Here is a 26,309-nt window from a genome sequence, read left to right as displayed (position 1 = left end):
AACTAAAATTCTCTGCATTACTCAGATGTAAGTTTTACTGAGTTTATACTAATTCCTGTTATTTCTCCTTTAGGTCATGATCAGAACATGGTCTATTAACTGAATCGTAAAGGAACGCTACGAAAAAAGCCTGATTGAAGTGATTGACGAATTTGGTAAATTGGTCCATCCATCAAAGTGTGAAGTTCCCTTGATGGATTTAGTCGTAATAATTTTTTTTTAAATTGTTATTGTTGTATGTTGTTGGCTGAGACACTGAGATGACATCTGGTGGCCAGGTTTGTCTTCAGTTGTTAGCCCTTTAGCCCCTACCTTCTTGGTTCTTTGTTAAGTTGAATCATGGGTTCTGAGAGAAAGGGTCGCCATTTTCATTTGTTTGGGGTTTTGATGTTGATTGCTACTTGTTAGGCATTTTTTAGAATTTGTGATGGGTTTTAGTTGGTTTGGTTTGGCGGTTCGTGAGCTTGCTATTATTGTTGGTATAATTGATTCGATTAAATTCTATTCATGTGCAGTGAAAGTGGCCTGAAAGTGTTTAATTTCATTTTTTATTCGTAGACGAATTTTGATGCTGAAAGACTTGGAAACCACGCTGTCCACCACGTCGAGAAGCTGAGTAACGTTCCGCGTGTACAATGGTAAAATTAACAATTAAACTGATTGAAATATATTTGGATCATAACATGTGTAATGTTTGATTGCAGGCGCCTCTTAATAAAAGGAACTGAAGCCATCCAATCTAGTGCTTCCATCCAATCGTGCAGGCTGCATGAAAGTCACATTTACCTTTGCTGTGAACATCACACATACACAGATAGGCCTACACTATTTGAAGGTGATAATCTTATCCAGTTTAGATTTTTCAATTAAAATGTGATTAAGCTTTGCATCCATTGGTTAGTTTTAACATTTTGGGATTTTGTCAAGTCAACAGCTTTTTCTTTCAGTCATGTGTTCTGTCATGGATTTTTTAAAGGGGAGTATTTGTTATAAGCAAGGAAAGCAGATACCGAAAGAAGTTTTGTTTATTTGTTCCACTGTAGAGTATCCTTTAAAGTTGAGATGAATTTGTATTTTAATCTTAAATGAGTCATCTAGTTTCATGTAAATTTATTAATTTAAGTTTCCACGATAGGTATAAGATAATGTTGCCATATGATATTTGGGTTGAATATTTGAAGTGATATGTAGCATATTTTTTAAAATTTCATATAGCATTTCCAATGATGCTGAAAATTAATTTTACTTTGGTTATAGGTTCATGTTTACATAGCAGTGGTGTTGCTGTCCAATGTGGCGTGTTGTTGCAGCCTATGGTAGTGAAAGCTATCTGCATCAAGTTGCTGTTCCTTGTGCATCCAAGGTGCTGGTTTTGTGCTACAGAAGTGACATCCAATATTGTGTTTAATTGCTATTCGTGTCTTTGCAGTTTACCTTTATATATTGAGAAGGAACAAAAAAAATAGTATTACGGGGAGGTTTATGTCAAACAAATAATAAACATGTCCAGGATGGGGGAATGAGGAGGAATTTGGGGTTGGATATTTGGTTATGATTTACTAAAAGAAGTGAGGTATATTTTTAATGAATGTACAGTACTTGGTGATAAAATCTGTTGTTAACCTATTACTCCCTGTCTACCTATACCTTCCCCACTTCCACTTACACATCCATTCCTCAAACCCCATAAGCACCAACATCTAATCCCACATCCACACATCCATTCCTAAAATCCCACAATCTCCAACATCAAATTCACACAGTTATTGTATATTTATAATCATATATTTGAATAAATAAATTGTCATTATATGTTAATTGTGTAAACTATATTTCTTCTGGAACACATGCAAAATAAAAAATTCATTAAAAAGAGCGTCCGGTTCAAGACAATTTTTTTTATGCGAGGCTTTTTAGAAAGCAATCCGCCACCCAATTTGACAAAAAGTGATAGTTTGTATTCACGGAAATTGCGTCAGACGGTTAAAAAATTTCTAGTTCAAAAATCTCATGTAGAAATTAGCATCTAGTCTACTGGTGCAAATTCCGATTCTTTAAGGTTGATTAATTTAGGTGATGTGTTAAAAGCTATTGAGGGTTACTAAAAAATTGAACTAATCCACTTTTTCTGAATATTTTGGTTTTAGATCACTGTTGTTTTTAGATTTTCTTGTGAACTATTTTCAAAATTGTCTGAAAAAGCGAATTAGTTCAATTTTTTAGCTACCCACAATAGGTTTCAACACATCACCTAAATTAATCAACCTTAAAGAATCGGAATTTGCACCAGTAGACTAGATGCTAATTTCTACATGAGATTGTTGAGCTAGAAATTTTTCAACCGTCTGACGCAATTTCCGTGAATACAAACTATCACTTTTTGTCAAATTGGGTGGCGGATTGCTTGCTAAAAACTCGCACATGCAGTGTCGGCGTAGATCCAGGGAGATTACCTGGAAATGGAAGAGGAGAGAAGAGTGCGAGGCAAGTTTTACTGGGGAGCGATTAGTCATACTAGGCTTCCGGGTTAGACTCATGACCCTCAGATCATGCGCCTTCCAAGTCCCCGTTCGACCAGAGCCCTCCCCTCCTCCTGGTTTCACAGCGGGTGAGTGACCACCGGCGGGCGTTGGTTAGTGGTTAGATAGGGAAACAGGGCCACAGAAAAGAAGGGAGCCCAGAAATGCACTTGTAATGTAATCTAACAACTACACAATTTATCAGTCTTGAATTACAGCATTCTCTCGTCAGCTTTCACCAATGGATGAAGTCGGGTCCAGTGGAAGATCAGTAGCGAAGAGTTACCCTGTAAGCAGAATGAACATTTATTTGGATGACAATAAATTTCAATAAGATTTTAGCGACAGAAAGCAATACCTCAATTAAGAGGGCCAAGGAAGTAAAAAGGAAGATTCACAGGTAGCAGCCAACGGGTTTTCAAACAAGGGACCTTGTCGACTGTGTAGTCATCGTCCTTCTTCTTCAAACGACATGACTTCTCATAAAGTCTGGTATGCAAATTTAGAAACATGGTAGTTTAGACCCTGCAAATATATAAAAAAAGAAAGTCATCAATTGTTTATAATTTGTTGTTAATGTGCTTGACATCTCACCCTGTTCATAATTTGTTATCAATGTGCTTGACGTCTGTGATCTAAAAGATTAATTAAACAGGTATTAGTATACACTCCACATAGTCTCTTAAATAGATAAACATAAGTGCAAATTAATACTTTTAACACTCACAAGACTTGAACAGCACACTTTAATTAGCTTCAGCCTAGACTGACACATTGAGAACACTTCAGGATGACATCGCCGCTACAGACTGCTTGCAGCAGCTGCAGCTCAACTTGAACTACCTTTTCACTGGGTGGCTGCAACGAAACCATCTGCATGACAGCTCAGACTTGGTTGTGATCTCAAATTATTTGATAGACAAGCAAATGGATCTCCCACCTGAATATAAACTAATAAAATATATTGCATTATTGCAGGGAAATTAATCAACTAATTTAAATTTACAGTGTACAAGAATGCAATTATAGAACCAATAGCTAAATGTTGTTGTAAATGTTATTAATTAAAAACGGTTCAACTTACCTCAAAATCCTAATTTAAATTTGTTTTGATTTTTGGAAGTACGAAGTTTCCCAAGAGGATTCAAGTTCATTTTCTTTCGAATTGCTGAAATCACGACAAGACCATAGGGGCGAGTAACCACGGCAGCCATTGTTGCTATTATACTGTGGCGGTACCTGGTGGGGGATTTCGGCAACTTTCCCTTGCTCCAGTACGAAAGGAAAAGTGTTAAAAAAGCGTCGGTTTGAAAATAAAGTTTACGAATTACCACCCTGAATGCTTTTCCGGCAAAAAAAACTTCACCGTCGATTCGTTTTCCAAATATAATGAAATCCCAGGTCCAGAAATTTCATGATTAGACTACAACACCTCAACACATAAAAAATGTAACATTGGTATTAGAAAAAAAATATCGTGCAGATGATTCAGAAACAATCCAAAAATCTGCCCTTCGACAAGGTAGTGCTTAAGATAGCGGAGCATTGCATTTACATTCCCAAAACAACCAGCGTCCTTCCTAACCTTGCTAACGCAAACGCGGGTATCGACAATGTTAAACTGAGTAATTGTTAACTGCGCTACTAGATGTCAGTCGCTGTATTGTAGTGGTTTTTCTATTTTTTTACATTTTTGTTCCCTCTTTTGCTCTTTTGTTAATAGAATCTCTTGTCCATCCGTCCGTCCTTCATCTGTATCCTCTTATCAATACAATAATCAGTTTTAATCACGGTGACACAATCTATTTTTTAAATATTATTCATAAGGTTACCTTACTAGTCGCCAGAAGACCTGCTTCTCTTCATACAGCCTTGAAAGAACTGCATGATTTATATTTGCTTTTAAAGTTCCGTTACATCATGGCGGTAGAAAACGTTATCATCAGGAAGGCTGAAGAAAGTGATTATCCAGCTATTTTGGAATTCATTTACGAAGATTTTTTGCCTCGTGAACTACTTTCGATAGTTTCAGGAAATGTAAGCAACATCAATCAATCAGCACGAGATGATCGTTTCTTGCATTGGCTGTTGGACGAAGTATCCTTGGTAGCAGTGGATACAGAAGACCAAACCCTAGCCGGGATCGCCGTAAACTTTGTTACGAAAAAAGAAGATCACGAAGAAGAAAATGACAATTCTACTCGTCAGGTGACTCAAGTCTCTCGTCCTCTCAACGGTGTGTTAAAGTTTATAGAAAAACTTGAAGAGGGTCAAAATCTTTTTGAAGAACTGAACACCACCAGAGGAATGGATTTGAGATTCCTGGGAGTAAAGGAGAAATATTCAGGGAGAGGAATTGCAAGTCGACTTACTGAACAAACACTTGAACTGGCCAGGAATTGCAGTTTGAAATTTGTCCAGAGTATCCCAACAAGCCCTGCTACACTGCATCTTTTCGAAAAATTAGGGTTTGAAACAAGATCCGAATTGAAATGCCAAGGATTTTTCTTGGACGATGGACTTCCTGCCTTTCCACATGCTTCATCTTCAGATAAATCTCGTTATGTGGTCAAAATCCTTTGAGTGCTCACTCCCGTTTCATTCCAATTCAGTCAGATAAATATGTTGTTTGATCTACTGTAAATGAGTGCACAACCGTTATTTTCTACGGTAGTTAAATAAATGAATCGGGACCAGAGCAATAGCGTTATGTTAATTAATTAAAATGCTAGTAATCCCTATGCTTTGTGCCACTATGACACGCAACAGCCAAAAATGAGAAAAGCAAAAAAAGTCGGCCGGCGAGAAAGAATAATGATGAACACTCGTGCCCCCCCTCGGAATTGGAACTAACTTTGTGGATCGTTACAAATGTTGTTGCTAGATGTTGTCATGGTGTTGTACGTACCTTTTGGCATACTAACAGAAGTCATACTAAGGTATACAACACCGGCTCACTAAAATATTTAGTCGCAAGGCAAACCAGACAGTGCACCTGCAAGTCAAACGCGAATCGGTCGTCAATCGAATAAGAGCTGAAAGTTAATAGCTTTTCACTTTGGTAAAGGCAGATCTTAAAAAATATTTTGATCAATTGTTGATTTTTACTTGAATTCATTGAATTTGCAGAGGCATGGAGAAGTATACCATTACGATTGCTGAAGAATCCCAGTTTAAGGCTATTGGGTATTTCCTTTATGAAGATTACCTACAACGGGAAAGGTGCTGTGTGACTTCTGGGCTATCTGCAGAATTGTTGGAAACAGGTTTGCAGTTGAGTGACGAAAACAAGAGTGAAATTATAAAGGCACTGCAGGAAAATCTTACCCTTGTTGCTGTTGATAATGATGACCAAGGAGCAATAGCTGGTGTAGCCATCAACGTCAAAGGAAAGGATGAAGCTGATCTGGACTTGACCAAATTTCCAAAAAGTAGACAAGCTATCATGAAATTTGTAAACAATCTTAAGGAAGGACATGACAATACCAAAGAGTATAATGGTCAAGGCCTATATTTGTGGATGCTTGGTGTCAGGCAAATCCATTGTGGAAAAGGTCTCGCCAAGAGATTGATAGAAAAATCCATTGAATTGGCTCAGCAGCAGAGCATGGCCTTCATTGACAGTATTGCTACTTCTCCTGAAACTGTACATCTCTTTGAAGTCATGGGCTTTGAAACCAAATCTGAAATGAAATTTCAAGATTTTTTAATGGATGAATCTACACCTGGATTTCCTCATGCAACAGCTTCAGACAAGGCAAGATTTACAGTCAAGAAGCTATGATTCATTGTTTGTTGGCCAATGGATGTGATGAGAAATTCTAGTTGGAAATTGGAAATCTAATTGAAAAGAAGATAATCAAGTGTGGTGCATAATTTAATTGTACTTTTGAGCGTCTCGCCACATTGGAAATTTGATTGGAAATAAACAGTTTCGTCTGCAATGCGTTTGTGTATTGTTTTCACAATGCCATCTCTCGGAGTTATGATGAACCACTATGCACAAAAATTTCAGCTTTAAAAAATAATAATGGAAAAAAAAATCTAAAATTGTATCATTAATCACACAGATTTGTGATTGCCACTCCACAAAAATTTTTATTAAAATAAACACACGTTTGGTGTCTGGAACAGTGTCAATTTGGTTGAGGTTGAAATTGATAAGAAGAACGGATACAGCTTCTTATCGCTCATCACGCGAGCGGCTTTCCTGGTGCCGCGCGTAGAAACAGGGCCAGTAGTCTCCACATATGGGATGACGGAGGCGGTGAAAGTTTCCTCGTTTGATTCACGTCTTCCTGCCCGGTCAAATAAGAGAGTTTAGCCAAAAGTCAGAGAGTCAGTGTCCTCGCGGTCGTGTCCAGTCCCACTCACGGTTCTTCTTGCGGGGTACGTAGTTCAACAACTCAGCCAAAAGGGAAGTAGGTCGTCACGTTTCAATCATGAAAACTTGTTTAGCCATCGTTGAGCCTTTGACCGAGACGCGACACCAGGAATTTATCGACTTCATTTATCGTGAGTTCTTCCCCCGTGAGCCTCTGGCCTTGGCTTCCGGTTTGGCGGGCAAAACCAACCCGAAAACAATCGAAACTTTTGTCCAGTGGATGGGCCAGGGCGTCTCCCTGGTCGCCATCGACCCGGAATCCGATCGGATTGTGGCCGGGGCTCTCAACTGCTTCGTGAACAAGGCCCAAGATCTTTTCGACGTCGACTACAGTTGCATGGAGGAGGAGGATCGCTGCATTTGGAAGTTTCTCGATCAACTGGAAATCGGCTACGACATTTTCGAGCAGCTCAAAGTCGACCGCGGGATGGAACTGGTTTTCCTCTGCGTCCAGGCCACCCACACCGGCCAGGGATTGGCCCGTCGACTGACGGAAGAAACCATTGCCGTCGCTCATCGAATCGGGATGCCTTTCATTAAAACCAATCCCTCAACTCCCGGTACTTTCAATTGCAACAATTCATTTCCTGAAAAATAAATGAAATTATTTATTTATTATTTATTTATTTTTAAAATAAATTCTAGTGACTTGCCATCTTTTCGAATCGCTCGGCTTCGAGACGATTAGCGAGATGAAGTTGGTCGATTTCCTACTGGATAACAAGCCAGCCTTCAGTCACGCCCAACCGGACGACATCACTCGACTGTGCGTCAAGAAAATGCGAAACTGACGATTTCAGCGCCAAACTCAAAAGAGACTTGAAGAGCTTTTCGCAATTTTAGTGCCAAAATATAAACGTTGCATAATTCTCCCACGCTGTACAAAATGATTTGCCAATTACGACACGCAAAGTGTTGGGAGAGAGAAACGAATAAACGAAATTGGAAGAACAAAAGACTTCGGCCTTTTTGCTTTCAATGCCGACGTGCTGGACACGATTTCCTGCCCGTGCATGAGCCAACCAGTGATGAGTCAATCTTTTCGCCAACCCACAACAACAATAACACGCACAAGTACAAACAACATACCAAGGCTGGGAAGGGGGATTATAGCTATTGGAATTAACGAGCGTTGCGAAATGATGGTAATAACAAGACTGGCTGACTCACCCACTTACGGTTCAGAATTATTCCTTCCGGCTTTGGCACCTTTCACTCCATATGAATAACCTGTTCAACAATTTCCTCCAGCCAAATAATAATCATAATAATTAATTTTCTTAATAATAAAGATTGCAACAGACAACCCAATTGCAAAAACAATTTGAAAACAATCCCATCAGTCATACCTAAAACAAAAAATTACCTGAAATAAAAGAAAATGGATTATTCGGTTAGGCAATTTCATTTGGTAGTTGACGAGATTTTTTAAACTTTGATTATAAACAAAATTCCTGGTAAGATTCAAATTAATCGAAAGGATATTACTAACGGACGGAATTATGTTATAGGAGATAGTGGGGCAGCAGCACAGCGGATGTATAACAACCTCATGAATTTTATTTCCACACTAGCATCGAGACACTCACAAAAAATGCATTATGTTATTCATATTACTCAGAACTCTTCTTTTTTCTTCTTTTTTCTCCCTTCATCATTTCCCACCTTCACAAGGCGACAGAAACCAAAAAAACACAAAATTTCAATCCAAAAAAGATTTGTGTGATTATAATCAAAGTTTGTTTGTTTGTTTTTTCCAACCAAATCATATAAAAGAGAGGAGAATGTTTTTCAGACGGAGAGAAGAACAAGACGGAAAGACTTTTTTGAATCTTTTTTTTTCTTACTTTAAATTTTAAAAAACAAACAAATCGAAAAGTATAGAGCTGCTGCAAATGATTTTTTTAAAAAAGAGACAAAAGGGAGAGCTCCTTTTAGCTAAGTAGAATTTGGGTGAGCACATCAAAGAGGTCAGGAGGATCGATGGATTTGGAAGATGCGTGTAGTAGTGGTGGATTCGGTGGTTCTTTTTTCTTCTTCTTTTGTCACGGGGATATTCAATTGAAAACGAGAGGAAAAAGTCAGACGACGATTTGAAAAAATAAAATAAAAATCAGAAAAAAGGGAGGGAAATATATACGGTGGGATTGGCTGCACGTCACTATGGCTAAATCACAACACGGCGGAGGAGGGGGGCGGGAGTCAAGAAGACACTTTGGTGAGTGGAAAGAAATCAGAGCTGGGCTGGCTGGTGGGGAAAATGATTCTTGATTTGGTTGTCTCTCTCTCTCTCTCTCCTTTAGCACACACACACATACACAAGACCAAACAAATTCTTCATGTCATGGTACAGTATTTTTGATATGTACACTGTTTCCATCCCATAAGTATGTAAATATATAAAAACATTCGATTCAATTGTTTGCGTATTTCCTCCTTTTTTCGAATAAAAAACAAAATAAAAGAGAACACGATATAAAGAACTCGAAAAGAAATTTTTTAAAAATTGATTCGGAAAAATAAAATTGGGGGGGACGAACAAGACGATATTTTCAGCGCAGATTAATTCACTCCACAAACAGATTACAATTCATAATCAACGGAACCCTATAGCTCTCCTGGTCTACCCATCCCGTTAAAAAATTTAAAAAAAAATTTCAAATCAAATTTAAGATTTCAAAAACCAATGCGCCAGGAAACCAAACAGAAACTGGGAGAAATGACAAAATAAACCTCAATCAAAAGTTAATACATTTTTCTTTTTCCTTCCGACAAACCCGAGAGAGCGAATTATAATATAATAAGCTACAAAAAAACTAAACAAGGGGGAAGACCGAGGACAATGTGATAGATCGGAATTCGAGCCATGATCAAAGACAACCGGGAACTTTGAAAAAAATTTAGAAAAAAACAAATGTCCAAGGCACTCGAAATGTTGCTCCTTTCGCAGTCGAAAAAAAAGGGGGTGAAGGGAATATAATGTTCTTATTTTCTGTTATTAAAAAACGTCGTCACCAAAGTCGTCCTTTGATCCAAAAGTTGAATTCCCTTAGCTTCTCTCCCTTTCTTTCAGTAAAAAAATGGCACAATTTAGGGAATCAATATGATTGCAAAGTTCCTCCCATATATCGTTATTCCTGCTGCTGACAAACTGAATCAAAAAGACGTAAGGATAGAAAAGAGAACCGAAAAGAAGACGACAGGAGAGAAAAAATGAAAAGCTGTCTTGAGAAATAAGAGGAAACCGAAAAATCTTCCCGAATAAAATTTATAGAAAATAACAAAAACAGAGAAATGGTGGGGAAATGAATTTGAAATCAAATAACCCTTACAAAAGAAAGAGAGTATAATAAATACATGTCATCTGGCTGTTGGGCAGAGGGAGTTTGGTAATTTCAAAAAATAAAAATTATTGGTTTGCAAATTTATCCGGTGAATCCATTCCAAAAGGCATCGAAAAATTCAAAAAACAATCGACACATCTTTCAAAAATTATTATTATTGCCAAATAGTCGCCTTTGTTTTCCTTATTGAATGACAAAAAGTATTTAAAGAGATTCAATTCATATTTTGTTTTTCCAAAAATTAATCAAAATAAAATCATTCTAGCATCACTGGGGGGAGTGTGGATTTTCCGAGCGATTAAATAAATGTTTTGTCCCCTCTCCCCATTTCAATTTGTTCGAAACGATATAGCAAAAAATCACCGGCTTTCATTTGAAAAAAGAGTGGGTGGGAAAAAAAGAAAAAGGAAACCCCCCCGATAAAGACACCTGCCCAAATTTCATTGAAAAAAAAAAAAAAAAGAAAATGTTGCAACATTTTCCATCGTCCCAATTCGCAGCGTAATACTTTGGATGTGACGGTTGGTTGACCACGTTCAATATATTCCCTCGCTAATGAAAAGAGAAAAATAAAAACTGGAACAAAATTAGAAAAAGAGAGAGCATCTAGTTGTGTAGTAGTACGAAAAGAAAAAGGAATTGTTGAAATAGCCTCATGGGGTTTTTTTCTCCCGTCCCGTCAGATGTCGGGACAGAAGAAAACAAAAAAAACAAGAATCTGAAAATTCAAATAAAAAGGAGAGATTATAACAGAATCTGAAACGACGTGATAGAGTACGGGGGCAGATTGCACTAGTCGGAGTATGTAAAAACAACGGAATCAAACGAAAAGAAGAACCGAAGAAAAAACAAGAGAAATAAAAATGAATAGTCATAAAGAAAGTTGGGCTGGTACATAAAAACACTGGATCGACAACACAAGACAAAAAAGAAAAAACATCACTTGGATTTTTTTGTTGTTGTTTTTACTGGGGGTCCTTTCCGTCCCAGCGACGGAGCGAAAGATAAAAAAAAACACAAAAATTCTGTTCACTTTTTTTTTTATCTTGTGGTTTTCCCTTGACAAAAAACGAAAAAATCGCCTTTGTTTCGAAATATTTTTGCACAGTTTTCCGTTTGCATAGAGGAGCGAGTGTGTCGAAATGGGTTTTCCTTCACTAGAGCACGAAGCACTACTTAAAACACAATCATTGCTTACATATTCTTATTCACTGGGCATCGGTTCAGTTCCGTGGAATGGGTTCTGGTTTCCAAATTATTATCATCTCCGCATTTTTTATTATTTTTTGTTTTCTCTTTTTTTCTTTTTCAATGGAAGGAATCTGTTGCGTGACGAAGAATCAAAAGTTTGCCTAAGACGATAGCGACGAATCCATTTCGGCGCGGAGCTTCCATCACAGTCGAGAATCGTGTCCGCACGACACGCAAAAACGAGTCCGAAATTGTTTCGCCAAAACGTCGTCCAAAGTTCAAAAAAACAAAAAATGAATCAAAGAAAGAAAAAAAACATTTGATTTTCTTATTCGAGTTGCGTGATGATTCTTGTGTGTGTTGTGTTTGTTGTGGTTTGTGTGTGTCTGGAGATGGTCAATGATCTCCGCGAAGGAGTTCCATCAACAAATTGAATCCTTGGCCGTCTCCCTCGCGTTTGACGGTCAGCATGTCTTTGCCAACCTGTCGGTTCCATTTCAAAATTAATTAAAAACATTTTCAGTTGGAATTCCCACTGGAAAAAATTAGACGCAATAGGGAGAGAGAACTCGTGTCAAAACGGGCGCAAGTCTTACCTGGCAAGTGCGTTCCAGCTCGGGTATCCGGAGCAAAAGTTCGCCAAATTTGGAGGGCACGTCCGGATAGTGCGACAGGGTGTACTGCTGCAAGGCTTTGAGCACCGACTCCTGCGAACTGCGAACACTTTCCGATTCCTTCAGTCCACTCGTGTCTGAATAAAAAAGAACCAAATCAGTTAAGGACGGAATGAAAATGTAGAATGCCAGGACTCACCGGAAGACAAGAGGATGATGACCTTCATGGCGGCGTATTCAAACTGGTCGACGCGGAGCCTCCGCAAGTGGTCGGTAAAGTGGATCATGCGCTCGATGCAAGAGCTAAGGCCCAGGGCGCGGGCCTGTTCCAGGGTGATGGACTTGCCGTGGGAAATGCGGATCTCGCCCGGAGTGGCCACCGAGCGGAAGCAACAGGCAAACAGCAACAGCTCGCACCACGTGTTGATCAACAGCGAAATCTGATCGTCAATCTGGAGAACCAACCAACACAATTGAATTAAAAAATCGAAATGGGCAATGACATTTGCAATGGATTCTCACCTGGATGTTTTTGAAGAGGGGAAGACTTTTGCACCACTTGACGATCTTGTAGAGGCGGTGGTCGGCGATGCTGCACAAACTCGAGACGGAATCGCCTTCGGCGGCCGTCCCACCACCACCGCCACTGTTTCCGTTGCTGTGATTGTTGCCTCCTCCGCCGTCGCCGTTGTTGTGGGCCGTCGTCGACTTGCCGGAAGAAGAAGAAGAGGAAGACGCGGCCCCTCCGCCGCTGTTGCTGCGATGCTGCTGGCCGCCTGCCGCCGCTCCGTCCGACTCGTTGCAGTGCCACAAATGCTCCACGTTCATAATTTCGAGGAGGAGCTGCGGAACGGCCGCCGACGAGTTGCTGGGATGGTGCGGATGCTGGTGGTGCAGCAACAGGTGGTGGTTGTTGCTGTGGTGGTTGTTGTGATGGCCGTGGCCGTGGTGGTGGTGGTGGTGATGGGCACCACCACCTCCGGCCGGAGTGGCCGACGGAGGCGACGAGCTCCATTCGGATGAATCCATCGACCTGGAGCTGCTGCTGTCGCCGTTGGGCGTCAGCAGGACTTTGCCTCCGCTGCCTCCGCCTCCGTTTCCAGTCGAGGAAGAACCGCCCACCGACGGATCGCCGCCCACAAGACCCGTCGACGCTCCCGACCCGCTGGGCACGGCATAAGTACACTGGTAAGTACTCCGTCCGCCTCGAGTTCGATCCTCGCGGATGGCTGGAAATTTTAAAACAAAAGAATTAAAATTCGCATTTGAAATGTGATATGTGAGAGGAGGGGGATGCCGTACCTTCCAGTTTCATGCCGGTGTTGAGGCACTTTTCAAATCGACAGGCCGGACACTTTTTGCGTGTGGCGATGGTGACGGGACAGGCGGCGCCGCGGAGGCAGACGTAGTTCTTCTTGTTCTGCACCGTCCGCTTGAAGAATCCCTTGCAGCTCTCGCACGAGAAGATGCCGTAATGGAAGCCGGAAATCTTGTCGCCGCAGATCGGGCACGGGCTGTTGATCAGCTGCTGCCGGGAAATGCCCGCCTGGGCCGCCAACGACGCCGTGTGCTGGGCCAGATCAGACGGATTCAATCCGCTCTTCTCCTCGCCAGATCCTTCGCCGCGGCTGTTGTCGTCCTGCGTCTCGTGGGACGACAGCCCCAATCCGCCAGACGGATGCTGCTGATGCTGATGCTGATGTTGGTGCTGGTGGTGGTGGTGATGGTTGTGATGATGGCCGGCAGCACCAGCCGGCTCGCTTTTGATCTCCAAGTCTCGAACGCCGGGCAGTGATCCGGCCGGAGTGGCGCCGGGAAAGGGTCCGGGAATGCCATGCCGGTAGAGGAGCGGCGAGGGCGGGAATTCGCCGTTGCTGCTGTTGTTGCAGCCGCCGACGAGTCCTCCTCCTGGGCCGGATCGTCCTGGGAGTCCATATCCGGCGGCCGACAGCATGGCCATGTGCCTGGGCTGAACGGGCGATTGAGCGGGTGACGGGCTGAGGGGTGAGGGTGCCGAGCTGTAGCTGTACTGCGATCCGCCGTATTGCGAGTGGACAGAGTATTGGGAGGCGTCGGAATTATTGCGCGACAGCGACGGGCTGGCCCGGTGCGAATAAGGCGAGCTCAACCCACTGCCCGAGCGGTGCCGCGATTGGCCCGGACTGGCCGTCGGTGAGTAATAGGCAGAATGGATGGCCGAGTCGGGCGAAGGCGTCGGCGGATGTGGAAGACCTCCTGTCGGTTGATAAGAACAACAACATCAAACGTAAGCGAATGCAACAACAACAAGACAAAACAAGAAGAAGAAAAAGAGTTTTACCGGAAACGGCGGATAATGGCAATCGAATGGGATGACGACTCGTCAGCGGGCTGGCCAGCGGAGTGTGACCGGTAAAGGCTTCGCCGAAGGTCGGCCTCGCTACGGCTGACGGAGTCGATCCGCCATTGGCTGCGCTGGACGGCGTCGTCGTCGTCACCGCCGTCGTCGTGTTGGCACTAGAAACCACCGCCGGAATGGCAGTCCCTCCAACTGACGTCAGAAGTGGCGGGCTGGGGCGGATGCAACCCGACGGTTCCGCCTTCAGCTGCCCGCAATCGCCCGCATTCCAGGGCACTTCCGTCTTGATTTCGGCCGTCGGCGTCGCCTGATGTTGTTGTTGCTGCTGCTGCTGTTGTTGCTGGAGGTGGTGGTGAAACGACAAGGAGGGCGGCGGCATGACCAGATGTGGATGACCTCCTCCGCAATCCGCTTCATTCTCCTCTCCGGCGTTGGTGCACATGGGCTGTGGGCTGCCCGGCCCGGCCGACTGGATGCCTTCCATTTCGTGCTCATCCTCGTCCAGCTCCTCCTCGGCCTCCTCCTCGTGGATGGGCTCCGTCTTGAGTCCGGCCATCGCTGCCAACGCCGTCGTCTGGGCCGGAAGAGGAGGTGGCGGCTGTTGGGGTGGGCTGGGTCCGCTGCCCGTCGCTGCTGACGTTTCGGCGGCCGATGGACAGGCGTTCAGCAAAGGACCCGAAGGCAATTCCTGCTGGTCCATTTGGCTGACCTCCTGGTCCGACAATTCGCCCTCCCACGACATGGGCCGTTCCCTGTCCAGCGCCTCGGTCGATCCGACCCGTTTACTCCGCAAATCGATGCCCACTTGAGCTGTCATGACAAATCAAATCAAAGATGATTATGATGATAACATTAACCCAATGACAAGGTTTCAGCTGAAATTGCTTACCGGGCAAATCGAGGCTCCTGACTTCTTCGTCGGCGTCCGATTCCGCCTCGTGGTGATGCTGATGGAAGTGTTGCTGCTGTTGCGGCGCCTCCAAATCGCCCAGTCCGTTCGACATTCCACCTGTATTCCGGCAATTTTCATCCATTTGATTAATAATTCGTTTCTTGTTTAAATTTCACATTTCCATTAGATTTTAATTCTACGAGTTTGATCTTTTGAAAAAATGACGCCCGTCTCAAATGAAATAAAAATTCCATTGGGGAGGTCGACATTGAGCAGCTGTCGAATCCAGCGCTGTGGTGTTTCGACTGCCAAACAACAACAGCAACAACACCAACCACCGCAATGAGAGAAACAGAAAAAACAGCTTGTCCATCTCGGCGATGGGCTGAGACTCCGATTATGCGGACCCAAATAATTACGGAATCATTGCGGAAGGAACCGGGAAAATTGGGAAATTGGGAAAAAGAAGAAGAATTGCGTGCGCTTTTTGATTTTGATTTGTTTCTTTTGGTTTTCCACGGACCCACATTTGTCTGGAAATGGGAAAATGGCTGACGGCAGACTTTCGCTCTCTCTCGCTCTGCTGGAACCAACCAACCAACCAACCAACGAAAAAAGGAGAGAGTGGCGGCGGCGACGGTGGTGGTGGTTGAGTTGCGTTCAAAGACCTCGGCCATGGCCGCACCTTTCCCGTGTGGCTGGCGAAAAGGAGAGCCAAACAATTCGAGACGGCCACGTCGGGAGAGAGTTGGCATCGATTGGGGTTGTTGTTGTTGTTGGCACAAACATCCAAGGATACCAACAAATTTGAACAAGAAGAAAATCTCTTTTTCAACCACCCCAATCCCCCCCCCCCCCACCGAATGGTGAATACCCCCCTCTCTTGCAGGGAGGAGGAGAGTCTCGTTTCTTATACGGACACGTAACGCAAACTTGTCGTTTTCTTTCTGTCTGCTGATTGTCTCTCAGCCGAAATTCTCCACCGAAAAAATAAGAAAAAAGTTGTCGGTGGTGGTGGTGGTGGGGTGGGGTGGGAGAGAGGTGGGTGACATGAGCCTACAAACAACTGGCAACTGGCAAGAAAGGAGGAGGCAATGTCCTGGGGAGGAGCTTGGCCAAGGTGCACGGCGTGAAGGCCAGTGCCTCCGTCTTCTTCTTCTTTTCCTTTCCATTCGGGAGAGAGAGAGAATCGTCGAGCTTCTACTTATTCCATCTACCGTCAGCGCGTGAGACCGCGGGTCAATAGCCCGTCGACTTTTCTCTCTTTCTCTCTCTCTCCTCGCAGGCTCTCTTTCTCTTCTTCTTCTTCTTCTTCTTCTCAAACTTTCGAAAAAGAAGAAGAAGAAGAAAACGAAGAAAAAATAAGGCAATCAACACCACCTGCGCGCTTGGCTTTGGCGGCCATCCAAAAACAACTTTTCTCTATCCTTTTTGTTTTCTTAATTTCTTTTTTTCTTTTTTGCCTTTCCTTTTGGCTCATTCGCCATTTTTTTATTTTTTCAAAAATTAAAAGAAAAAAAGAGGAGGAGAAATAACGACTGGGCCAGCAGCCGGCCCCTTATAACGAGCACCTATAATAATAATAACACACGAGGAGTCGCCTTGTTTTCTTCTTCTTCATCTTCTCCTACTGCTCTTCCCTGGGCATTTTGAGGGGGGGGGATGGGGGGGTAATGATAAACAAGGGGTTAGACGGACGGACAACAAACCTTTGATAAGGTGAGGCTGATGATAGACATGGAGGCTGTTGTGTTGGTGGTGATGGTGGTGGTTGTTGTGATGATATTGGCCGCTGCTATTCCGATGACTACTGTGGGTCACGAAAGGCGATTGGTCGTGATGCTGGATCGTGTCCGGTCCAGCCGGTCCATTCGAGTCTTGCACCATGGCCCAACCTCCTCCTCCTCCTCCTCCTCCTTCGGCAGTGGCAGCGGCAGGTGAGGGACCGGGAGGAGCAGCGCCGGCGTCGCCGGATGACGACGACGGCGGCCGGTCATTCATTCCCACCCACGACACTGACACACGTTCCACGCAAACACAAAGATCAACAATTTGATCCACTTGAACAACAACAACCAGACACTGGGCACAAGACACTTTTCCCTCCTTATTTTCCCTTTTTCTGGTTCAGGAATCAGATAAATAGTTTTGTGTTTTGTTTTTTGATTAGAGAAAGAAGATAAAAAGGGGCGTCTGAGGTTCGACGATTAATTTCTGCCTAATTGGAGGAGGCTGGATGCCTGGGCATCATCATCCGGTGCGATGATGTCAGCGGCGGCCGCTCTGCAGTTGATTCGATTTGTCGTCCGGTCGGAGCCGAGCTCTTCCGACACCCAATTTGCGTCACCATTCCATTCACCTGTTGCATAAACAACCCAATGATTAATCAATTTTATCAAAGAAAATCAATAATAAAATAAAGAATTGGCGATGAAATTGGATTAGAAAGTTGGGGGAGGAGGAGACGAGGAAAATAAACAAAAAAGAATTCGCTTCACTTTTCGCATCCACCCCCCCCCCCATGTGAACGCCTCCTCCTCCTTTCGTCCTTTTGCCTCCCCAATTTGCCACATGACCAAAAGGGAAATAAAAATAAAAAATGAAAAAAGATGAGCGGGACTGGACTGGACAGAAAGACGACGACGGACGCAACCGGTGGTGTGAGTTGTGGCCGGGCTGTTGGCCTGACTCCCAATAGGAGAAACAACAAACGGCGGCGAAAATAACCGGACACGAATTCATCAAAAATGGACGCGCGGGGGGACAAGCGGAGGAGATCGAGTTTGGTAACATTTTCCAACTCCCTCCCGTTCCTTTCACGAAAAAGAAAAAAAGAAAAATCTACAGACACACATATCCGTGCGTGCGTGAGTGTGTGTGTGTGTGGTCCGAGCTGCCGGCCCCGCCCTATCCTCTCCTCCTGTTTCTTCTTCTTCTTCTTCTTCTTTTCTTCCAAAGTTGTTGTGCCCTTTAGCCATTTCCGAAAGAATTCCGAAGGAGACCGCCGCCGTGCGCACAGGTGGCGGGGCCAACCGAAAAAGAAAAGAAAACAACAAAACTACAATTCCTTGATGGCTTGGCTTGGCTAACGACTTTTTTTCTTTTTTTCTTCTTTCGAGATAATAAAAATAAATGCGAAATAATCAAATGCTCTTCTTCTTCTTCTTCTCCCGAGTCCCGACCCGACAAATAAAACCCCCCCCCCCTGAAAAAAACGAAATAAAAATAAAAACGTGAACAAAACATCTGCGGGCTGGCCAGACTTGTTGAATAAAGGCCAGACGAGTTTTACAAATGTCCAAACCACAATCACAAGACCCGAACGAATGACTCACCGTGACAAAAGGGGAAAGAAACGGGTCACAACATTATCCATCAACCTAACCACCCTAACCCCACCATCACCCCCTACCTACACCATTCCTTCCATTCAAAAAAATAATAATTCTGAATTCTTTCAAGTTTGTCGTGTAACGAATCAAAAACTGGTGAGGGAAGAAAAACTAGAAATATGACGAAGAAACTCGACACTCGGGACGACCCGATGAGACACAATTCAGAATTTTGGGTCCTGTGCTGCCGCGATTGACGCAATGATTGGCAACGGGCAGGTGAAAATGGGAAAGAAATGCGAAACATTGCGGGGTTTGTCGGTTGGCCAATCCTGTCGGCGAAGGCGGTCAAGGTGTGCGTCAATCATTCGACAATCAGTCGTCGTCGTACCTCTCTCTTTGATTGCAAATGCACTGGCGCAACACCAACAACACACACACACACATTCACACAAGAGGAGGAGAAGAAAAAGAGTCTGCGGGGAGAGAGAAAAGAATGAGAAACAACAGCACAAAAAACAACCAAAACAACAACAACAACAACAACCACCACACGACACACACCTGGCAGGACGGTGGACGACCAAGGACTGAGTGAGACTCGCAGTCGGTGGCGGAGTTGCCAGTCGATGGCGAGGCCTCGGCCATCGCCAGTCAGCCCGACCCACGGACGAATCACAAAACGGGAGGGAGGCAGGCAAACGAACGAAGGAATGAGGCAAAACGTGATGAAAACTCGGAGCAAAAAGGAAAGAGAAGAAGAAGAAAAAGTCCCGAAGGCGAACAAACCAAACGCCGTTTTCTTTCGTTTCCAACAGCCACCGCACAGAGGGGCCACAGACACACACACGCACACACGAAAAACCATCCGGCGAAGGAGGTGGTGGTGGTGGGAGGTGGGAGAGCGGGAGGTAAAAAAAAAACCTCGGCCAGGTAACGAAGGAGAGAGAAGAAAGAGAAGAAACCCCCGCGGGTGTTAAAAGTCTGGGAGAAGTTGCGTGATTCTTATCCACTTCGTCTTCTTCTTCTTCTTCTTTCTTTTCCATTTTCTTTTTCTTCTTTTTCTTTTTTGGACCCTGAGCGCCTTTGGTTGAGTTCGGGCCGCCCTTTGATTTTCCACGAAGAGAAATGGACGAGGAACGCGGAGAAGGGGAAAATAGTTGATAAAAAGAAAAGAAAAGAAAGACAAGAGAAAGAGAAAAAAAGAAAAAATCTGTCGGCACCCTCCGGCTACGACTCTCCTCCACACGCACGCGGGACTCACGAAATTTCCACAAAGGCAACAAACGTTCTCTCCCTCCTCCTCCTCCCCCACCCTTTACTACCCGACCAAAGTCAATTTTTTTAAAAATATTTCTTTTCAACATTTGGCCAATCATTTTTTACGTCCACAATTGCAAACAATTAAACCAAACCTAAATTTTTAATTGATTTGATTTTAAAAAATTCCAAATTTCAAATAAAAGAAAAACTGAAACAATTTGTTTTTCGATTGATGAAATGGCCCTTCAATCACGAAATGGCCAAAAAGATTTAAAAAATGCCCAACGAGAAACCAAAGGGAGCGATGAAATGAGCATTGGTATTTTTGGAAATAAATGCGCGAGCTTGATATTCATTCATTCATAGATTCGCTCATTCATTCACTCCCATCTGCCCTCCAAAAAAAACTGCTGTGCGTGTGATGCTGATTGGACGACACGCCACCATATGCCAAAAAAAATAAAACGAAAAGAAAAACAAAATAAAATCGCCGGTCGGGGTAATGCGAATGGAAGAATTCCGTGAACTGATTTCGGGAGTCGGTGAGAAAGGGCCAAATCAAAACCCCAAACATTTTTCTCGACATCTCACGAAATCGCTCAAAAACAAAAAAATTTATTTTTAAAAAAAAGGGAAAATGGGACTTGTATAAGACGAAAATGAATAAACAATAACAATGCCAGCCTCAGAGAGTCTAGAATTAAATGATAATTTTTCCTTTTCTTCTCTCATTCATCACGTCACGGGAAGAAGCTGAAACCAGCGGCACGGTCAAACCCGACTGGCGTTAAAACAACAACAACCACCACCCATCTCACAATGTGCATACATTTATTTTTATTTTTTAACAATCAAAATTAAACCCAACCAAAGGAGAGACATACATTTTTTCGGTCGGTGGCAATGCGGACAGGTAAGAAACGAAAGAATTTCTTCCAGGCGATTGCATCATCATCATCACCTGAAATTTATTTGGCTCCTCGGTAAACTTTGACATAAATCAAAAAAATGTCGTGTCCCGCGAGTCGGGATGCATCTAGAATCTCCCGTTATCACATCTGCACATTTCCCGATCTCTCAATGACGGGAATAAATTTCCCTTCCCAGCAACGAGAGAGAGATAACACTCGTAATTTATTGATGTGCACCTTTTGACCGCGTGTAAATCTCTTTTTTCTTTCTTTCTTTCTTCTTTCACGTTTCATGTTTAGTTTCTTTGTGAGTTGTCGTCGCCTCGTCAAGTCGTTGGGCCGCACAAGGTCGAATCACTCACCAAAATCCCTCAATTCCAACTCTCCCAAGGTTGCACCCAATGGTGAGATGGGGGGGACATGTAACATTGAAGGACTAATGTACATTAGAGGACTAAAAAACAAAAATGAGATAATCTATTTCTCCCGAATCCTAGACGGGGACGGTGATAGATAGGCCTACTGCTGTGATTCATGCGGGAATTCTTGGCTCCATCACCCTGCGGCCATCTGCATTGCACGACTGACATTTCAGACCCTCTTTCCCCTTCCTTTTCCTCACGGGGAAAGAAAAAAACCCAAAAGGGATGAAATGCCGGACCGGGAAATCTCCCCGAGATAACAAGGAAATCAAAGATGAGTAGGTAAACCTCCTCTTCTACCCCCCTAGTACAACAACAACAACAACATGGACGACAGGCAGGACGAAAGGATGGGCGCCCACTTAGAACCGAAAAATCTCCCACTAGAGGAGCAGCTCCTTATTTAGTCAAGAAAAGACAAAACAACCAGATGGAAAAGAATCACATCGTCCCAAATGGCGGCGGGAGAAGAAGAAGAAAATGCATTCGGTCGGATTTCTTTTTCTTTTTTTGAAAAAAAAAAGCGGCCAGCGGGAGGGAAGGACAGGTTGATATAAAGTGCATGGAGAGATGGGGGGATGCCATTGTTGCGTGAATAGCCCCGTTTCTTCTATCCCTCTTTCAATTCTACACAACTCGTTTTTCTGGCTCATCAAAAGAGACTCCCGAAAGATATTTTTTCTTTATTTATTTTATTTTCAATTTTTATATTTTGGCGAAAAAGAATTTTCACCTTTGGGCGCCATTCAAGTGGAGAGCGAGTCTCCATCAATGGCCTCGCTCTCTCGCTCATTTTCGTGATGGCCATTTTCTTCTTTTTCACGTTCCCGTTCAAACGCCGCCATTCAAAAAAAGGGAGGGAATAAGAAAAAAAAAAAAAAAAGAGTCGAGAGAAACGCCCATCGTACGTGTGTTATTATGATTTCGCAGGTGGCCAAACGATGATGATGGCCAGCCAGACCAGGTGTCCCGAGCTAGTTATGTACTTACAAAAGAAAAATGGAAAAAAAAAAAGAAAAAGTTTTGCGACCGCGGGAGATAATCGACCTTGCACGTTGGCCATTCGGGGGGACGGGGACTGGCTGTGCCATTGTTTTGCGCCCAGCGTGAAGGCGTCTGCCGATATCACAACAAACTAATCGAGTCACGGCCACTTTTGTGTGTCCGGCACAAAATATTATCCCAGCAGTCGTCGTAGAAACAAAAAGAAAAAATTATTTGATTTTTTCGTGGTGGGAAAACAAAAAGAAAAAAATTCGGCGGTCCGTCCGTCGATCACGCCAACCGCTGCCGCCGCCCGTTCACGGCGTGCGTGTCCACCCCGAAAAAAAAAATAAATAAAAGAAAAGAAAACCTTGGACAAGGACGCGGCGAGGACGTGAACTGCCAGCAGGCAGCAGCAAGGCAAGGCATCCCATTTCCCCTTACCATCAAAGGAGCAAGGGGGAAATTGACGCCGAACGACATGACGGTGAACCCGTGAAAAAATCCCGGGCACAGGCAGAGAGAGAGAAGGACGATTGGGGAAAATTCAAAAAACAAAAAACAAAAAAATAACTCGAATCGAACGCGACGGGCATATCAATCAGATCCAGTTCTCCATTTTTTCGTTCGTCTTTTTTTGTTTGTAATTTTCGGGGGGTTCCAAATGTTTGACTTGGCGCATTTCACGCGTTTTTGGAACTCGTCCAGCCGTGCGCAGCTGCGACGATGGATGACCGTGATCAACGATGATGTTGATAAACTATAATCATCATCATCTTCGTCGTACATAACCACCGGGTTAGTTCTTGTGTGTCTTGACTCTGAGGGACCATCATCATCATCACATCATCGTCCAATAACACCAATTAAGGATCTTTCTTCTTCTTCTTCTTCAATTATTTCCCAGACGGAAAAATCTACAATTCATCGCATCCGGATGGATAACATTTTAGTCAAAGAAACTGGCCAACTATTTTTTATTATTTTTAAAAAAGACAAACAGAACATTCTTCTTCTTCTTTTATTTTCTTTTTCCACTTGGGGTCCATCGGACGAACGTTCCAGACAAAAAAGCCCCAAGGCCGATCCGACACGGCGCGTATCACATGGCTCATCCGACCTTGTGTTGTGACGCAACACGTAACGCAACTCATCCGGTGTGTGGGGGGGTCTGGCAATGAGCCACTCACGGGGAGGGAGATAAAGAAAAAAATCGTTCCCCTCGGAATCCTTCAATCCATTTCTCACGAATTCACGAAAACAAAAAAAAAAATCGGTCGATCAATAAATGAAAATGTATCGGGAGAAGAGGCTGTACACAGTTTTGTTTGGTGAGAGAAGATGACAGATGCGAGAGAAAAATAAATAAATTCGTCTTGTGTGTATACATTTGCGAGATGAGAGACCACCGGTGGTGGTTGGAAATCACAAACGACTCCTCCCACCTGCCTCCTCTTTGGGGGGCAGGTGCAGGTGCAACAAGAGCGACGACTGGATTTTCTTTTTCTTTTTTCAGGTTTTTCCACCCAAAAAAGAAACAACGAACAAGAGGAGAGAAATAATCTCGCACGAACGAACGAGATTCCTGGCCGAGTCGGTTGATTAACAAGCCCACGCCAAAAAGGCAACAAAAACGAACGAACGAACGAGAAAAGTAAAAGAAAGAAAAACACACGCACAAGAAGAAAAAAGGAGATTTTTCTTTCTTTCTTCTGTTGTTGTGAAACGACGTGAAACGATTCACGGTGGGTCGGCTAATCTTTCAGCGTGTTGCTCTCCTCCGAGTTGATTTGAGAGAGAAAAAGGAAAAAAATCAATGCATTCTTCTTCTACTGGTTAAATAAAAACATAGTCATATTCTTTTTCTTTGAAAGGAGATAACGATGACTGGAGGGGCCTCACATGCAGTTCTTTGGCGGAATCGAAAACACAAAAAAAAAAGACCGAACGAACGAACCAACCGACGAATCAACGAATGGAGGAGAAGGGGCGGAGTAGTAGTTGTAGCAGTAGTAGTACAACAACATACAACAACACTAGCCAAAGAAAAAAGAAAAAGAAGATTGAAGGTTTTTTTTTCTCCTTTCTGTCTGTCCGTGTGTGTGTGTGTGATTATATTTTTAAAAAAAAGTAGAAAAAACCCCGAGGGTTGCACACCTGTGCTCGACGCCGCCAACAATCACCTTCACATAAATCATCGGCTCTACTACACCACCAGTGCAGTCCCTAGATTATTCCCATTACGGATTTTAACTTGGCCCGGCTAAAGGGAAAAAAACCTCCAAAATAAAAATTTGGTAATTCATTCGATTTAGTCCATTTTCGTCTACCCAACAGGTGAGATCCATTTTCGCATCGGCGTTTGTTTTTGGGTGGGGGGGGGGCGGTTGATAACACCAACAGGCGCCAGTGCCATCTACCGAGTAAAAGTCCAGTTGTCCCAATGTTTATTATCGTTTTCTTTCGTCGAAACGCAAATCGAGTGGAAAAATAGCAATCGCGAATGATTTTAAAATGTTGTTTAAAGCCAAAGAAATCAAATCCAAGAACAATAAAAATAAAATAGTCCAACAAACGAAAAAACAACAACGAAAGAAATGATGGACAGGAGGGTAACAAAAGATACCCGAAATTGGATAAAAACTTTAAAAGCATCAAAACGCCGGCAGATTGAATTTCAAAAGTCAAACACGAACCCACACACAATCTGATGGTGGTGGTAAGGGGTGGGATCGTGAAAAGATCGTGACGTTCTTCTCTCCAGGCCACAATTTTAAATATTACATTTCCCCCGAAAGAATTCTTATCCATTTTTTGTTAAATCATTTCATTCTTCTTCTTGTTGTTGTGTTCCCCCTGTCGGGAGTTTGGGGCCGGAATGGATTAGGAAACAAAAAAGCACAAGGACGACGAAGGTCGTCGTCAAGGTCGCTTCCCGAAACACACGGCCACAGAGAGAGAGAACCACCCAACTCCCTCCCTCCCCTTCTTCCTTTCACGCCACCCGAAAAACTCTCTCTTTTGAGCATGGCACACACACACACCAAAACATGTGTGTGTGCGTCTGCCTGTCGTAATAAGACAACCGAGAGAAAAAAGGAGGAGGTGGCAACGGGCTTGCTGAACCCAAACCAGGAAGAAGAAGAACGTCTCACCTCCATCAAGTCTGTCCGTTCGGGAAATTAATAAAAAAAGAAACAAAATAACGGGACAGCCGGGCCAATATGGAAAAAGAAGAAAAAGAGACTTGACGTTTGACATTCACCGACAAGATGCTGGTGGCCAAGGACGTCGGTGACATTGTGTGCCATTCCCAAGTCAACAGATAAATCAAAAAAAAGCCTCTTGTGCCATCGTGTTAATGAGCTGCTCCTCAACAAAAATATGTTCCAGCGTGACATTGGAGCCTCGTTATGGAAAGCTAATTAGCAGCCATTCAACGTTTTATTTGCGTTCGCTAGCCAAACGAAAAATATCGTCGTCTGCAGTTCAATCGGTTGGGTGGACACAACATGCACGAAGCCCCAAAACGGACCCCCTCAAAAAAAGTGACACTCACCTGAACCACACGTGAATTACGGGATATTATTCAATGGCGTCATCCAACCTTCTTCTTCTTCTTTACACACACACACGACACACACACTACCGACCTTCACACACACACACACACACAGCAGCAGCAGCCCAGGTGTCGGCCGAGAAAAATTAAAGTCAACTGGTCAACGGCGAGCGATTGGCACGACACGACGCCTTTTGTTTTGTTACCATTTCACAACGTGAAGTGAAGAGACAACCGACAAATACAAACTTGTTTGTGTCGTCTGATTTCTTCTGCTGTCGACGACACACTGTCCAGTCGAGGCCACACAACAACAAACAAAACACGACACACAATTTTCTCTAAATCAAAAAATAAATGCAGCAACACACACACACACACACCACCACTGAGCACAGGTCTCGACTCTAAACTGGTGGTGTCTGCTCTGCTGTGGAGAAGAAAAAAAGTTTTTTCCAACTTTTCTACTCTCCAACTCCAAGTCTAATAACGTTGTGTGCGGCTGGCGGCTGTGTGTGTGTGCATTTTACCTGGTTGCCAAGTTGTTCTCAAA

At 43.5% G+C, this 26,309-nt stretch overlaps 4 protein-coding genes across 9 annotated transcripts; 3 read left to right on the top strand and 1 right to left on the bottom strand.

Annotated features, from left to right (window-relative positions):
• Positions 1–290: 290 nt before the first annotated feature.
• Positions 291–1,622, top strand: LOC124192995. Of its 2 annotated transcripts, none has more exons than XM_046586621.1 (4): positions 291–475; positions 559–638; positions 705–835; positions 1,258–1,622. In XM_046586621.1, exons 1-4 carry the CDS (start codon positions 428–430, stop codon positions 1,464–1,466), a joined length of 468 nt encoding a protein of 155 aa, XP_046442577.1. In that variant the 5' UTR covers positions 291–427; the 3' UTR covers positions 1,467–1,622. The 2 variants fall into 2 exon arrangements, 1 of the variants encoding a protein (XP_046442577.1); XR_006873954.1 differs by having other exon boundaries at positions 296–479.
• A 2,817-nt stretch (positions 1,623–4,439) lies between these two features.
• Positions 4,440–5,102, top strand: LOC124192749. The gene has a single exon (XM_046586224.1). The coding sequence runs from the start codon at positions 4,440–4,442 to the stop codon at positions 5,100–5,102; it is 663 nt and encodes a 220-aa protein (XP_046442180.1).
• A 244-nt stretch (positions 5,103–5,346) lies between these two features.
• Positions 5,347–7,859, top strand: LOC124192955. 2 transcript variants are annotated; one of them, XM_046586559.1, is made up of 3 exons: positions 5,347–5,580; positions 5,649–7,463; positions 7,549–7,859. In XM_046586559.1, the coding sequence occupies exons 2-3, from the start codon at positions 6,962–6,964 to the stop codon at positions 7,692–7,694; spliced, it is 648 nt and encodes a 215-aa protein (XP_046442515.1). In that variant the 5' UTR covers positions 5,347–5,580; positions 5,649–6,961; the 3' UTR covers positions 7,695–7,859. The 2 variants fall into 2 exon arrangements, with proteins under 2 accessions (XP_046442515.1, XP_046442506.1); XM_046586550.1 differs by lacking the exon at positions 7,549–7,859 and having other exon boundaries at positions 5,649–6,463.
• A 584-nt stretch (positions 7,860–8,443) lies between these two features.
• On the bottom strand, positions 8,444–26,292 carry LOC124192866 (nuclear hormone receptor FTZ-F1 beta-like). Of its 4 annotated transcripts, none has more exons than XM_046586385.1 (9): positions 25,754–26,292; positions 16,992–17,641; positions 15,280–15,399; positions 14,373–15,200; positions 13,355–14,287; positions 12,575–13,281; positions 12,252–12,504; positions 12,035–12,189; positions 8,444–11,921 (listed from the first exon to the last, which is right to left on the bottom strand). In XM_046586385.1, the coding sequence occupies exons 2-9, from the start codon at positions 17,281–17,283 to the stop codon at positions 11,835–11,837; spliced, it is 3,375 nt and encodes a 1,124-aa protein (XP_046442341.1). In that variant the 5' UTR covers positions 17,284–17,641; positions 25,754–26,292; the 3' UTR covers positions 8,444–11,834. The 4 variants fall into 4 exon arrangements, with proteins under 4 accessions (XP_046442341.1, XP_046442351.1, XP_046442357.1 ...); XM_046586395.1 differs by lacking the exon at positions 25,754–26,292 and adding an exon at positions 19,179–19,266; XM_046586401.1 differs by lacking the exon at positions 25,754–26,292 and adding an exon at positions 19,006–19,207.
• Positions 26,293–26,309: the final 17 nt, after the last annotated feature.

This window comes from Daphnia pulex, chromosome 1 (assembly GCF_021134715.1).
Source record: "Daphnia pulex isolate KAP4 chromosome 1, ASM2113471v1".
Taxonomy (NCBI): domain Eukaryota; kingdom Metazoa; phylum Arthropoda; class Branchiopoda; order Diplostraca; family Daphniidae; genus Daphnia; species Daphnia pulex.
The sequence above is the reverse complement of the archived record's forward strand: the minus strand, read 5'-3'. Positions and strand labels throughout refer to the sequence as shown.

Excerpts from the sequence above, each read along its gene's own strand:
- LOC124192995 (XM_046586621.1), top strand. The coding sequence starts at position 428 with ATGGGTTTTAGTTGGTTTGGTTTGGCGGTTCGTGAGCTTGCTATTATT. Across the intron at positions 639-704 it reads AACGTTCCGCGTGTACAATG|GCGCCTCTTAATAAAAGGAA; the intron begins GTAAAATTAACA and ends GTTTGATTGCAG. Across the intron at positions 836-1,257 it reads TAGGCCTACACTATTTGAAG|GTTCATGTTTACATAGCAGT; the intron begins GTGATAATCTTA and ends CTTTGGTTATAG.
- LOC124192749 (XM_046586224.1), top strand. The coding sequence starts at position 4,440 with ATGGCGGTAGAAAACGTTATCATCAGGAAGGCTGAAGAAAGTGATTAT.
- LOC124192955 (XM_046586550.1), top strand. The coding sequence starts at position 5,653 with ATGGAGAAGTATACCATTACGATTGCTGAAGAATCCCAGTTTAAGGCT.
- LOC124192866 (XM_046586385.1), bottom strand. The coding sequence starts at position 17,283 with ATGAATGACCGGCCGCCGTCGTCGTCATCCGGCGACGCCGGCGCTGCT. Across the intron at positions 15,201-15,279 it reads CAGGAGCCTCGATTTGCCCG|CTCAAGTGGGCATCGATTTG; the intron begins GTAAGCAATTTC and ends TTGTCATGACAG. Across the intron at positions 12,190-12,251 it reads CATCATCCTCTTGTCTTCCG|ACACGAGTGGACTGAAGGAA; the intron begins GTGAGTCCTGGC and ends TTTTTTATTCAG.